This window comes from Notolabrus celidotus, chromosome 5 (genome assembly GCF_009762535.1).
Source record: "Notolabrus celidotus isolate fNotCel1 chromosome 5, fNotCel1.pri, whole genome shotgun sequence".
Taxonomy (NCBI): Eukaryota; Metazoa; Chordata; class Actinopteri; order Labriformes; family Labridae; genus Notolabrus; species Notolabrus celidotus.
In genome coordinates this window covers 17,401,027-17,416,101 of record NC_048276.1, presented here as the reverse complement: position 1 = coordinate 17,416,101, position 15,075 = coordinate 17,401,027, and the positions used below count along the sequence as shown (strand labels likewise).

General features: G+C 37.5%; 1 protein-coding gene across 1 annotated transcript; it reads left to right on the top strand.

Moving 5' to 3' along the window:
* Positions 1 to 2,927: 2,927 nt before the first annotated feature.
* mpp1 (membrane protein, palmitoylated 1) lies at positions 2,928 to 14,905 on the top strand. Its single transcript, XM_034683730.1, is given in 16 exon segments — positions 2,928 to 3,261; positions 3,264 to 3,319; positions 8,568 to 8,696; positions 8,793 to 8,871; positions 9,595 to 9,660; positions 9,663 to 9,679; positions 9,773 to 9,841; positions 11,443 to 11,452; positions 11,455 to 11,638; positions 11,737 to 11,840; positions 11,931 to 12,011; positions 12,438 to 12,518; positions 12,615 to 12,817; positions 13,959 to 14,033; positions 14,125 to 14,197; positions 14,200 to 14,905. Coding segments are annotated over 16 exon segments (1,392 nt in total). The 5' UTR covers positions 2,928 to 3,197; the 3' UTR covers positions 14,301 to 14,905.
* The last annotated feature ends 170 nt before the right edge of the window (positions 14,906 to 15,075 follow it).

Here is a 15,075-nt window from a genome sequence, read left to right as displayed (position 1 = left end):
TAACAATAAAGCAAAAACAAATATGAATGAGAAGGACATTACAGTGTAAATCCACAAATTCAAACTGAAGTGCTTACAGTATCTACAATCATTCAGCCACAGCATCAGGTCTACGTGCTGGGTCAGGCCACAGGACTTCATCCACATCACAGGCCACATTCTCCTTGGCCAGTGCTCTCTGAACTGGCTTATATTGGTTTCCTCACATCGTCAGCCACAAGTATGATCCATTTTAAGTGGTTGTGTTTAAGCTGGGACACCTGTGCTTCAGATGTGTTTAACTTTTGCTACCTGTGCTTACCATTATGCAACACAAGTGCATCACAGCGCAACATGTGTTTTAGTGAGTGAAAATGTGTTTGCAGGTTGTGTCTAACAGGTGAAAAGTGCTTATGGTTTTGCCAAAAGAGATTACATATATATATATATTACATATATATTTTGGGATAAGTCCTTTGTTTCCTTATATGATGAAACTGCCACCAAAGGTAGGTGTCATTAAGTGATTAACCAATACAGTCTTTGTTTACATATTTCACAGGAAAAAATTCTCACTGAGTGGTACATTTGACTTTTTAAAAGACAGCGAGATGAAAATTTTCATAGTAAAACACAACTTAGCTTTATTCTTTAGTAGGATATGAAGTTGTAGACCCAACGAACAATGCAGGGGAGGATAGATTTGTTTTTACTTGATCTAAACTCTACCTGCAGTCAGTAACAAAGAAGGCAGGTAACACAAATATACAGTGAAGATTAGAAGAAGAGCTGAATGGTTGTAACAGGAATACCATGGGGAATCTACTATGATCCTGAAACTACTTTTTTTCAGGTAATAAATGCCATTGTGTATGTGAAATAGCATCTCAGCTCTTTTACCTTGAAGCTATACATGCTTCAAGACAGTGGACTGTATAGTTTTGATGCACATGAACTGTAAAATTCTTATGCAAGTAACCCTTAATCCTCAGGGGGAAACCAGAGAACAGAAGAGTACTTTGGAAAGCTGTGTGCTGCTAAACTATTTAGAATATCATAGAATATCAGTTAGAATATCAGGCAAAGATTTCCAGTTTTTACTAAAACTATTACATTTTAGACAATATGCAAACTGACAGTTACTTTCCTACACTATTACTAATATGTTTATTAACCTTGAAATGACAGTCATCAAACGACTAAAAGTATTTCTAAAATAAACAGACAACATTAGAACCAGATAATATAAATACTGACTGTAATTCCGTTAAATGTAATTATGTCAAAAATGATTTAATTGAAGAATTATAATATCTTTAGATATAATATTTTTGCTGTATGATGCTGTTTTTTTCAACATTGTTTTGAATTTGATTGATGGAGGAGGGTTGATGGTGCGTGTCTGATACAATCCTGCACGTCGGCTCCCTCTAGAGGCCTTTCTGAATATCGATTTCTCACAACACTTTGTTTCATACAATTTTACTTGATCCTAATTTACCAGTCTGTTTCAGTGTCATTCCAGCAAAGAGCAACAAAGGCTAAACTAGCTGAACTGGCGCATGCTAAAAAAAACTACAACATCAATTAAAAAAATAATGGAGCATCCAAACATTTTTAATGCCAGTAAGTTTAACATCAAGGCAGCAACACCCTCAGTCTCTACCTCACAGTTTTGTGTCAGGTGGCATTTCTCCTCTTGTGGAGGATTAGGATATGTCAATGACTTGACATGATGATGCACTCATTTTAATAATGAAACTGTGAACATTGGTACACATACAATAGGTTATAATATTGGCCTGGTTATAAAACCATGTGTTTATTGTGATAGGTCTTTAGTTGTTTAAAAAATAAATAAATAGATAAATACAAATCCAAGGCACCTCTGTAAAACATGAGACCCCTGCCTCTGTTGAATTTATTGTTGCACTAAATTAGGTGTCATAAAGGTCTAACTGGCTCCATGACATCTGCCCGGAAAGAAAGAGTGAATTCTACTCTAGGTGTAGTCTTCATGTAAATGTTGTTGATTGTCTCTATTTATTGAACACTAATACAATCAGCCGGTTGGTATCTGGGATCTAAGTCATCAGGACTCCGTTATTTTTCTCCCCACTGAAGCCTGAATTGCTGCTCTGCCGAGAACGCTGCGGTAATGCTGCATTCATGTACTGTCTGAAATTTGACATGTTTTCATTGAGTGTACAGGAAAGGTCACGGAAAATAAGAAGCATGGAAAGGGGGTTGTTTTTGATGAGTCATACTTAGTGGGTTTTGTTAAAATACACACGTTTTACGCCATTATTGTAGCATTTTTTCAATCAAACGAGGTAGTAAACGTTTTGTTGGCTACAGCAGCTGGTTAAATCATAAAGAATAAAAAAATATTGTGTTGCAATTAAAACGAGAAAACGTCTGATAGGAGTGTGAATAGGCCTACTGAAAAAGCAGGCAAGGCAGTAAAAAACGCTTCAACTACAGTTAACATGTTTATCATTTTACTTTATTTTATTTTTTCTATTTTATTGTATTTTATTTTATTTTGTTATATTATATTTTACCTTTGTCATTGTTATTATTATTGTATTGTATGTTTTAACTATGTTAGTCCAATGTTGTATTCCCCTGCCCCATGTTGAAGAAAAAATAATTTCCCCCAACGAGTGACAAATAAAGTATATCTTATCTTATCTTATCTTATATATGGTATCATCCAATGAAGACTATTCAATGAGCACGACACACAAAAAATAACACAAAAAACATGTTCTATGTTTTAACATAAACACTGCAGTTTAAAAGAATAGCTACCATATACATTTAGCCAAAACAAAGATAAAGTACACCGTGAAAAAATGCGCATTGTCTTTATTCACTTCGGTGTAGGAGCAAGTCAACCCATCATACATAAACAACTTGAGTGTTGGGATTTCCGAGCTCACGTTGGGTCTTTGAACGCAGCATAAGCCAGCCCCTGTGAGCAGCAGTCAGTTACATGTTACTTGCTTTGTCAGCGGTGTCCCCGCAGTAGATATCTCCAGCTCCTCACCTGCAGCTGATCAGAACCTTGGACTTTTATCTCTCAGAGATTATCTCACCGTCAGACCTCCTTATCAGCTGTTCACAGCTCTTTGTGATCAGCCCTCTTGTGGACCTTGAGCGGGGGCACGTCGGGTTCAGAGTTTTTTTTTCTTCTTCTAGCTAACAGGGGAAAGATGACGTTAAAATCCAATAAAAACGAACCTGCTGTCATACTGGAGCCTGTGAGCAGCGTCCGGACAGCCTCTCTGATCTGTACCTGGAGCAGCTGCTACAAAACAAGCCAAAGTCTGACAAGGTAAGGTGTCGTTTTTAACAGTTTATTTCTTTGCCCCCCAGGTTTTGGTGCTCATGTTTGCTTCCGGGAAGCAGCAGCAGCAGAGATGGGGCACATGACCATTGTTTGTTCCTCGACCTGATCCCTAAAAATAGACCCCCGTTATGTTTTTACTCTGTACAGCCACCGAGCTTAGATCTGTTTAAAATAAATACCATACATGCAGATGTTACTTCACAAATCAGCAGGTCTGCGTTAGTAACCACTGCACTGCTCAGTCAGCTGAAGTTGGGACCCTGTAGACATTGCATTGACAATTTCACTTCTGCATTACCCACGAAACTATGGAAATCACTTGACTAAGTGTGGAAAACGCACGTCATGAAATCTACATTTGTAGCTGTGGTCGTAAAATGTACATGTTGTACTTAATTTCCCAATAAAGTCATGTAAACATGTTAGAATGTGGCATCTCCCTAAATTAACACCAGAAGGCATTTTAAATGTTGTGCAATCTAAAAGTGGAGTTATATGGAAAGTTAAGTTAAAGATAGTCAATTTTTTAACAACACTGAAAAGTTACCTGATGCTGTACTTAGACTTACCTTTTTAATCTAGCTTTCAATTTGGAGTAGTTCATTATATCTAAAACCATTGTTTTAACATGTATTTATTTATCTTATCTATTTCTTGTGTTCATGTGATCTTGTTAACTCTACCTATTTTTAACTTTCTTTCCACTCTTACTTAATTTTACTGTACTGATTTTCTTTTATTCTGTAAGTATTTCCTTTTTTTTTAATCATGCCTTTTATAATTTTACCATTGCTGTGTTTTTCTTACTGTCTGTTACTCTGTGAAGCACGTTGGGCTACATGTTTTATGTATGAAAGGTGCTATATAAATAAAGTTGAGCTTAGTTGAGTACTGGACCTCAGCTCAAGAATTAGTATCAGCTGATTCATGGCATGTTGTTTACTTCCATCCCCCTGTACCAGGCTGTTGTTTTAAAATGTAAACATGTTTTTCTAAGCTCAACTATGTCCTGAACCCACCTTGAAATGTTTAAGTACAAGTCAAACTTTAAATCCCAAGTCAACTCCAGGCCTCAGTTTGGCATGCAGTAGTACCAAGGGAGCTCTTTGTTCTAAACTTCTTCTCTGAATCTGAAAAGTCAGCACAGAGCAATGGTGAAGGGAGGAAACTCCTCTCCTGACATCAGCAGTTTGAGGCTCAATGGCCTTGAGCTGCAATCTCCACCAGTGTGTTCTTCTTTGCTTGATGCTGATTTGTGAAATCAGTGACTTTAAGAGAGATCACATGATTCATTGAGTCAAAGAGCAGGCTGCTGAGTGCTTCTGTCATATCTTGTTTCATTATGATCCTAGCTTTTACATAAATGTGGTTGGTTTTGTTCGACAGATTCTTTATCTTGACTTCTTAGGTGAAATGAAGCAGGCCTGAACTTTGTTCAATTTCCACCTCAGTTGTTTTTCTGCTTTACGTACTTGAGACGTTCTGTACAGCGGTCTTACAAAGAAAGCCATTCATGCATTTCAACTCAAGTTAACTACAGGACCTGTTGTTTTAGCCTCATCTCAAAGTTTAGATTAAAATACACAAGTTATGCACGTCTGATGAGCCTTGAGCATATAGAGGTCTAAACTTTCTACTCCAGTACTGGTTTTTTCACAGCCTGCAGCTGTTTTCCTACAACTGAGCCAAAATATGCAGGACTGTGTTCAAAGAAGGGTCATTCAAGTTTGTCTGACAGGCCCCTATCCCACTGTGTTTGTTTCTTTTTTAAAGACAGAGGTTCATTAAGGTCACATATTGATCTCCTACTGTGTTCCTTCAATAGATCCACCCCAAATGCAACAGAGGGAAAGGGCTGAATTATTCATGTTTCATGTCTCTAAAGACTAATTATCTGCAGAGAAAGCACACATAATAAACAGACAGATTTTTTTGTAATCTAATCATCTATTAGAGGGTAAACAATAGTTATAGACTTAATTAGCCCTATACAGTCTTTTAATCTGCTCAAATGAAGCCTCATCTGTGAACAAGATGAGTAATACTCCAGAGCAGGAAGCTCTCTGCTCTTTCCTTTCTTCCCCCGCCTGTTTGTTTATCCTGTTGCTTCTCCACACCCAAAACTGGCACTCAAGTTTCTGAGAGGGCCCCTGGCCCTGACCCCAGTTACTGTAACACGTGCCGACTGTTAGCAGTGATTGGAGCTCATTGTGACCGGCCAGAAGAATGCCTGCTTGATCATGTGTTTTTATCCTTTTACAGCCTGGTACTGTGAGTGATAAGAGCTGATGGAGTTCTCTGTGTAAATCATGATGAGACATTAAAAATTCCTTGTAGAGATAATTCAAATCTAATCAAATGTTGTCGCACTTAGTGGAGGGATTTGTTTCATTTCCTGCTACATGTGTGAAATTTCTGTATAGTTTCAATGGTTTTGTGCTTGAGTAGATTATCAAAGTGATAATGTTAAATTTCTAACTTCCCACATGTTTGGTTTTCATCCCTGATGAGATGTCTTATTATCGAATCGTATTGCATTGTATCGTGGCCTATTGCTTTGTTTCAATCGTATCTTATTGTATTATAGAGCATTGCATCTAATAGTATCCTAGCCTATTGTTGTGTTTGTTTTGATCTTATGGTATCGTATCGGAACGTAATATATCTCATATGTAATCTTATTGTATCCTCGCCTTTGTTTTGTTCACATAGTAACCATAGACTGTTGAAAATATGGACGCAGTATCCGTGACGTCACCCATCTGTTTCTGAAGCGCTGTTTTGAGGTCAATGGTCGGCGGCAGCCATATTGCTGCTGTGTAGCCAGTGTGACGTAAAGAGGCGGGCTTTGAGCCTCCTAGCCAACAGCTACAGTGTTCCCACAGTCAGCTGTGTCTCTCATTTGAAGACTCGTAATCTCAATATCTTCAAAATTGCTGCGTTAGAAAAAAATTCACCCCCCTCACAGTGTGCGCCGATCAAAAATGAGCTATTCAGACTACACTCGTCTTTTGTACCAGGCTGTAAACATTCTCGATGAACTGCAGTTTTTAGCACTTCCGCATTGGACTCATATTTTTAGACCGGAGTTTGGCGCTTGATTGTAATGTATCTTATTGTATAGTAATGTATCATAATGTAGCGTAACGCAACACAACACAATGCAACGCTACATATTTAATCTTATTGTATCCTAGCCTTATGTTTTTTTTTTTATTATATTATACCATACCATAAAGTAACGTAACGTAATGCAATGTATTGTATCCTAGCCTATTGTTTCATTTTGATTATTTCCAATTTGATTGTATCCTACCATCTTATATATATTGTATCATATCCCTATTATTTTGTATTGTATATCGTTTTTCATTCTCTGTACTGTGGAGAAGAAGCACATTGTTGCTCAGTGCCTTGAGAAAATACAACCCAATATAGTTTTTCGAAACCAGGAAGAAACAATATTCCCTTATTGGATGCCTAGCTTATTCAATGTTGCTGTTGTTGTCGCTTTTTTGAACTGTCATAGTCTTACATTACAGTAGTCATAAGTTCACAAACATGCACATTCACAAAATAATATCCTGTTGTTTAGGGAGCACATTCAGAATTAAATGTTTGCTCTCCAGGATTGAAATATAACAAGTCAGACACCCTCTGGATTTACAGATAGAATCGGTGTTCGGTGTTTTTATCTGCAGCAGAACTGCAGTACAGGTTCTTCTCCTGAGAGGATGTAATTTCATCTGTTCACTGTGGGACAACATCCAAATCCTCCCTCCTGGTACCACACAGTCCAGACAGGGAACAGTACAGAGCTGGTAAATAACTATCAGGTTGCGCACAAAAACAACTGCAGTCAGTTGTTTTCTGACCCACAGTCTCTACATGTAAATACCAATCAATAGGAACATATTTAACATTGTTATTGCTTACTACTACCATAACTATTATTTTGAATCATTTTTCCATTACTCTTTAAGTAAAATATTGTGCACAAAAACAACCAGCTTGTTCAGTTACTTATTATTTTTAGCTTACAGTCTCTACCCAAAAGTCCAAAACTAGAAAGTAAGATTATTTTTACTATTATTATTAGTTTCACAAGACCCCCTCCTCAATCATCTTATTTAGCACAGTTTACCTAAAGATCATTACAAGTCAAAACTGTATATGCTCTGTATGTGCTTACACACATATAAAACATAAAACCTGAGAACACATTCAAAAAAAAGATAAGGAGGCAGAAAACCACCAAGTTTTCTGCCTGTGTTCTGATCAAACTGCTTTTACAGTCTGCACATTATTTCAGGTCTGAGGTTACAATCTCGTAGGAGGAGGGCCATAATGATATTATTGTTTTATTGTTGTGCTGATTCTGGAGGATAGATAATATTATTTTTTCGCTGAAGCAGTGCTGATGTTCAGAAAGTTTGTGGCTGACTGCAACAAATTGTTTCTCTGATGTCAGTTTAGTGACCACTTTATAGAACCTTTGGATATTGTGGGTTTTATTGTTCAGTATTGTACATGAGTCTTTTGCAAAATGCCCATTCACCTCCAGAGTATCATTATCTTATCTTGTACCTAATATATCATATGATCATGCAACAACAGCAATGTCTTTATTAGCTTGAAAGACACATATATCTGTTCTCTGACAGTGATTTGGACTGGAAACCATCTTTGTTGACACATGGAAGACGTATGGAAATTTTCTATGTGTTAGAGGATTTCCTGCATCTGTACTTGTATTAGCGTCCATTTACGTGTTTAAGCAAAGCATGGATCCATAAAGTCAGCCTTTGGTCTCCTCTTTGAATCTTCATCCAAACCCTCTAATGTTAAAAATTGTACCAGTTTGCAAGTTAGCTTTCTTAAATGAATGCTGTTTGTGATGATGACCACCTGATGACACAGGTGGTCTCCATGACCACATGAACCTGGTTCACAAGATCACTGGATGAGGTTAATGAGCTGTTAAATCACTGGGTTAATTTTCAACCTTGAACATATGTTGAAAACTGCAAATGAAACATAGCTGTTAGCACAAATTAGCAAAAAGGTTTCACTGCACTTACTGGAATAGACATATCTGACCTGTCTGACTAATCTGCAGAGTAAAAAGTTAAATTATTTTCATAAAAATACATAAAAAATGTTTTTTTTTCCTGTGTGAGATTAGAGATTGAATATTAAATACTGTGTTTTGTCCTCTTTCTTTTCTTAACAGGCTACTATGCAAACCTATGAGAATAAAGGAGCAGAGGTTTTTCACCAACTGTAGTGCCAACACATGAACGGGACAGAGCTGACCAAGATGAGAGAAGTAGCATTTGAAAAGAATCCTTCAGAGCCAATGGTACTTAAATTATCTGCCTCTCCATGCACTGTTTGTTTAATTTGTGATATGTGTTGCTGATTTCTCCTCTCAACTGTTTGAAAAATAATTATTTAGGGGGTCACTCTGAAGCTGAGCGACAAACAAAAGTGCACAGTGGCCAGAATACTGCATGGGGGCATGATCCACAGACAAGGTAAGTAATCACTTATTAATAAGATTCCAGTGTTAGTGGGTAGAGTGCTGACCTGGTGGGTAGAGAGAGAAAGTTCCCAACTTGTAAAGTCAAGAGTTTGTTCTGATAACATCTAATCTGTCTTAGCATTGTTGGCATCTCTGTGTACTGGGGGAGGCTGGGAATAAGAGCATAATTTAAAAGCTATTATAACAATTATATATTCACAATAAACAAGATGTAAAGTTAAATAATACATCAGTTATTGAAGTGAAAATATTTCTGACAAGTTTCACATAGTTTAGGGTTAAGAATATGGTTTAATGTAATCACTGTCGGTACAAATATAAAGAAAGATATCCACTTGCTTCGCTGTTACAACTTAGATACATTTTCATACATTTTCCTGACTCAATTTGTTTCTTATAACAGGTGCTACAAAGCAAAATGGAAATCAATCAAAACAATTCATTAAAATCAAAACAAAGCAAGGTGATCATCAAAGAAAGAAATAATGTAGAAAAGATCAAACTTAGGTAAAAAAATGACTCCAAATCAGGAACCAGGTAGGTCGTCATTAAACAAACAAAGGGGGAAGAGAAAGTAAGCCTGTGCTGCAGGAGAATCAATACAACTCCAGCAGCTGCTTGCACATATTAGGAGTGTACTAACAGCAGGGTCTAAGCTGGAACATTTAAGAATGTATTTGGAGTTCGTACACTTTTTTTGATGATTCCTTTCCAGGCTCTTTACACGAAGGAGATGAATAGCAGAAAATCAATGGAAAAAGTGTGACGAACCAAACCGTAGATCGCTACAAAAGATCCTGGTAAGTTTGTTTATAACTGACCGCTTTGGCACCAAAATCAAACATTTATACCATCATTTTGATCTGGAAACTCTGGTATACCTGTACATGCAGAAAGAAACCAATGGAGTCGTCACAATGAAGATCATTCCCAACCAGCAGAGTCGATCCAGAGCCTGTGAGGTAATAACATGACTGGCATGATATGCACTCAGCTTTCTCTTGTGGTGTTTGTCCTTTTGTTGTGAGTGATTTGTGGTGAATATTTGTTTGCATGCCTAAACAAAGAAGATCAGCTTTCAATTAGATCCACTTGTATCTTTCTGTGGTTTGATCTACAACGTTTTGTTTTGATGGCATACCTTCAGTTTTTCTTCCACTTCTTACTTTTAAAAGCATTTTGTTCTTTGTTAGGTGAATCTTCTGTTAGTCAATGACAACCCAGGTGACTATAAAATGAGCTTAAATATAAAAGAACATCATTCACTTCAGTTTTGCCTAGTTGACCTGAAACACTTGTCAGTGTGTTTCATTCTGCCATCTACTGGCCACAACACACCACTTGCTCTCCAGCAGCCAATCATGACTCCTGTGCAATAAAAAATGGCTGCCGGCTCATCTGTTACTATTGATTTCACAACACAGATGAATTTAAAGAGCTTTAATGTAATGTCCACATTACATTCAGTAATAGTTTATTGATTATTTTATTTATTATTGTTATCATTTATTCCATACATTAAGTTTACACTGTGGTCAGTGATGGCAGTCACTCAAAAGCTTGTAGTCCATTAATATGTAGCTTAGTTAATATGTTATTCATATCTAGATACTTGAATAACAGCATTTTGGTGACCAAGACCACTCCAGTACAAGACTTCATTTTTCATGAGTACAGCTGTCACTGGAGTAACTTTGGGAAACCACAAATGTTCATGAACTCTACTAACCCCAGAACTATTTCACCCTGAGGAGAATTTATGTATGTTCCTCATGTGATCTTTGGCAGTTAAGTTACCTACACAAACTTATACCTCTACAAGTACATTTACATATTCCCAGAAATCATATGCTAACAGTATTTCTACAGCTACTCACTTGGATGTGAGTAGGATACCCAATTTGTGGTGTGCAAATCAGCTGCAAGATTTACCTCTGATAAATGAGGCCTTTACTCCTAGCCCTTGGAGAAATAGTTTGTCCTCACTACAACAGTTGAACTGTCCAAAGATCACATTATGAGCATATCAATTCTTTTTGAGGGTGAATTTCCTATTAGTATTTACAGAATTCAAATGTATGTGTGCAAAGTGTCATTATGAGTTACTACTTGTAGTGGTGATCATGTTCAGACAGGTGTTGTCGGTCTTTGTATTCCAAAATGTGCCAAAGGGCAAACGTTTAAAGAGTTAAGCTCTACTTATAGCAACATAGGTTCAGCAAGTTGCTGCAGTTGTCTGCAAACTCTTCTTATAAAGAATATTATACATAACCATGACTTAAGTGTTTTTAATACATAGATTAATTTAAGAGATTAGCTTATTTTAAACAGTTATTCAAAAATAATCTCCCAAAAAATGTCATGTCATGCTTACAAAGAATCTGGCTGAAAATATAGGAAATGTCCTTCTTAAAGGCATAGCAACAGGGCATCAGGGTTCGTTCTTACAACTGATTGAGGTGTTGGATTTGATGGAGCATGTGGCTTTAGTGGTACAAACTCTAAATACAGGCTGCAAGGTTTAATTCCTTCTAAAAGCATACAATGTGCGCTTAATCTACAGATGTACATGAGGCCCAGTTTGACTATGACCCCACTAAGGATGACCTCATCCCGTGCAAAGAGGCGGGTCTAAAATTTGCAACTGGTGACATCATCCAGATCATCAACAAGCAGGATCCAAACTGGTGGCAGGGCCGAGTAGAGAGCAGTGCTGCTGACTTCGCTGGGCTGATCCCCTCCCCAGAGCTGCAGGAATGGTAAACAGACTTGTGAAACATGTCACAATGACTGAAATGATGTTCTTCAGCACAGACCACAGAACTGAGATTATTCTAAACCTTCTCTCCCGCTGCAGGAGGGTAGCGAGTAAAAGCAAAGCCAGAGAGGGCAGCCAGTCCTGCAGCCCATTTGGAAAGAAGAAGAAGTGCAAAGACAAGTACCTGGCTAAACACAGCTCCAGTAAGTGCTTCTCAGCAATCAGGTTTTCTCCATGTGTTGTTTTTCTGCTTCATTTTACTGTTCCTCTAAAAAGAGCCTGTTCTGTTGCAGTTTTTGACCAGCTGGATGTGATTTCTTATGAGGAGGTTGTTCAGCTTCCTGCCTTCAAGAGGAAAACACTGGTGCTAATCGGTAAGAGTCCAATAACCATCACATTATTTCTAAGAGATATGAAATTCTTAAAGGTACAATACAACATTTTGCAATTCTTCAAAATGATTTGAACGTTGCCAAAAAGTTAGAGATCTGATAGAAATGTATTGGTACATTATACACCCTGAAGTATGTGTTTATTTAACGTTTATTCAACTAGCTTCATTCGACTGATGTAAGAGATTTAATTTGCAAGGGGGAACTGGAAAGAGGACATGTGCTGTATCTAACTGAAGTAAAGGATTTAGGTCTCATGATTGTCCAAATATGCAGAACTCTTTCCACCAACCTTTAAGATTTTATGGGTTGGTTGGTAATGTTTTTCACTCTGTAATGAAAATGAAGACATGAAGGTTAATCTTTGGTTAAAAGTGTCCTTAGAAATTAAAATGTGTCTTTACTTAGGTGCACCTGGTGTAGGAAGGAGCCATATCAAAAATGCACTGTTGACCAAATACCCAGAGAAGTTTGTCTACCCTGCCCCTCGTAAGTAGATCCACACGCTTCATACTGTTTTTCTAATAAGAGAGCAGCTTAGTTTGATAGACTGCCCTTTTGATAAGTCTTTTATCTGCCATGCAGACACTACCAGACCACAGCGCAAGGACGAGGAGAACGGACAGGAATATTACTTCGTCTCCAATGACGCCATGACCAAGTGCATCTCTGGAAATGAACTGCTGGAGTACGGCAGCTTTCAGGGAAACATGTTCGGAACCAAAATCGAGACCATTCAGAAGATCCACGAGCAGGACAAAATAGCCTTGCTGGATGTAGAACCACAGGTTAGCATTTTCAGTTTGTTGGTGAGATGTATTATTTAAGGGAGAGCTGTGGTTGAAGGAAACTGAAGTGTTATCTCAATGTGTCCTAGGATTCAATTGTCAGGTCAGTTGGTGACTTTTCATGGCTGTCAACTTTGAAACCCAAAATATGAGATCAGCTATTCAAAAGTAGGAGTATACCCCCAAACATTTCATGATTAATTCTTTGCTTTTATTTATGGACAGAGGATTTGGGCCACATTACAGATGATATAAAGTTGAGATTTTAGGAGTATCACAGGAGTAAAGTTGTTGTTTTAAGAAAATATAGCTGTAAGCAAACAAAGATGCACATTTCTGAGAAAAAAACTTTTACACAAGTTAAAGTTGTAAATAGTCATACATTTACAGAAATGATCTCATAAATCTACAAGATTTAGCTGTTTTACAAGAGCAAAGTAATTTTATGAGAATTAAGTTATAATCTTATGGAAAATAAGTCAAAATAAAGGGGTTTGATTAATCTAAATGTGATTTGAAATTGAGGCTGATATCAAATGAGCAGCCAGTCGTCTGCACTAAAATGAGGAAAGTGGATCATCTTCTTGTGAACAAATACTCAACATCTGAGGACAAACAGTGGTTGTAGAAGCATGCACAAGTTGCCTGTTTGCCTGTCCTTCTTCATCATAGACTCAATTTCTCACACAATCCATTCATAATTCTGATTCTTATGACAATGCTTTGCTGATGTGCCAAAGATTGAGCATTTGGTTATTAATGAAACCTATACTGAAGTATAACGTCATAAGATTCTCCATGTTCCTCATTCGAGCACAGGCAGCTGGATGCTCTTCTGAACTTCTCCTTCAAAGTAATGTTAAATCTAACCATTTAATAGATTTTAAGTTAAAATGTGTTGGTAATTTACAACCTTAAATCAGTTGAGTTAAAGGTGTGTTGTCCTACACTGGCCTGCTCCTGATCCATGAATATGCTTCTGTTGTAAAGTTAGAATGCAGAGACAAAAGATTTATTACCTGAACTATCTTGGCTCTGAAGATCTGATGGTTCATTTAGTAGGTTAAGGTAGCCTGGTATTTTCTTTTGTGTTCAAGCTGTTTTCATCATACTAATTCATTTTCCTTTTTTACTTCGGCAGACCTTGAAAGTTTTGCGGACTGCTGAATTTGCACCTCTTGTCGTGTTCATCGCTCCAACCAACACAGCTTCTCAGGTGCTATATCTTCCTACGACTATGCTTCTTCTCTTCAAAACATTACATCCATTTGTCAACAACTGCTAATCCTCAGTGTTTTTTTTCTTAGACGGAAAACCTCCTGATGATCCAGAAAGAGTCGGAAGCCATCGCGGCCACATACAGACATTTCTTCGACGTGGTCGTGTCAACAACGATGTGGACGAGAGCGTGAAAGGTGTGGAGGAGGCCATGGAGTTGGCCACCTCCACCCCACAGTGGGTGCCTGTGTCGTGGGTGTACTGACAGATGTCAGTGTAGCACCTTTTGTTTGTTGAGAAGCAGTGCAATATCACTCCTTACACAAAAACAAGTTAGCTATGTCCCAGGTGTGTGGGTTTACTTTCAGTTCATGTTAATTGTCACTGAAAGTTTTTGCACCAATGAATCCAAAAAAATAAGCATAATGTAGAGAGGTTAATTTAGAAAGGGGAGAGCCTCACCAGGGATGTTTTATTTGGACGTGTAGACGTTTGTGCTTCAGGTTTTGAGTGGCTAAGGGATAGTTTTGGTGCAGCACGCGTTGTGATTGTTGGAATGTGAATAAAAGCAAAACAGGACCACAACTGTGAATGAAATCCTCACTCTGAAGTGTCAGGATTTTATCATATACAGCATAACTCTGGATTCATAATCCTTTTTTCTGTTCTTGCTAGATTGTGCCATGAAATTGAGAGTCTGAAAGTGTTTGTTCATACATTTTGTGTCACTCCATTTAACAATAATGTCGCCCACACAAAATCTTTAGTCGGTCATTGACAATCTCACATCTCTTCTCATCATACTGTATACCTCATGGGGTACTGTAAAGGCACTTTTAACAAAAATAAATTACCCAACTCTGTTTCAAACTGCTTCTTTGACTGTGTTTCATGTGCAAACATGTTTTCAAAAAGCCCTAAAGGGAATGTATGACAGCTTTATGTCAGCTGGAAATCTTCCAAGTCATTAAAACTCATCACCAGATACACTAAAGTGACGTTTTTTTTAGCTCTATAAGTGTAGAGCAAATCAAGAAAAC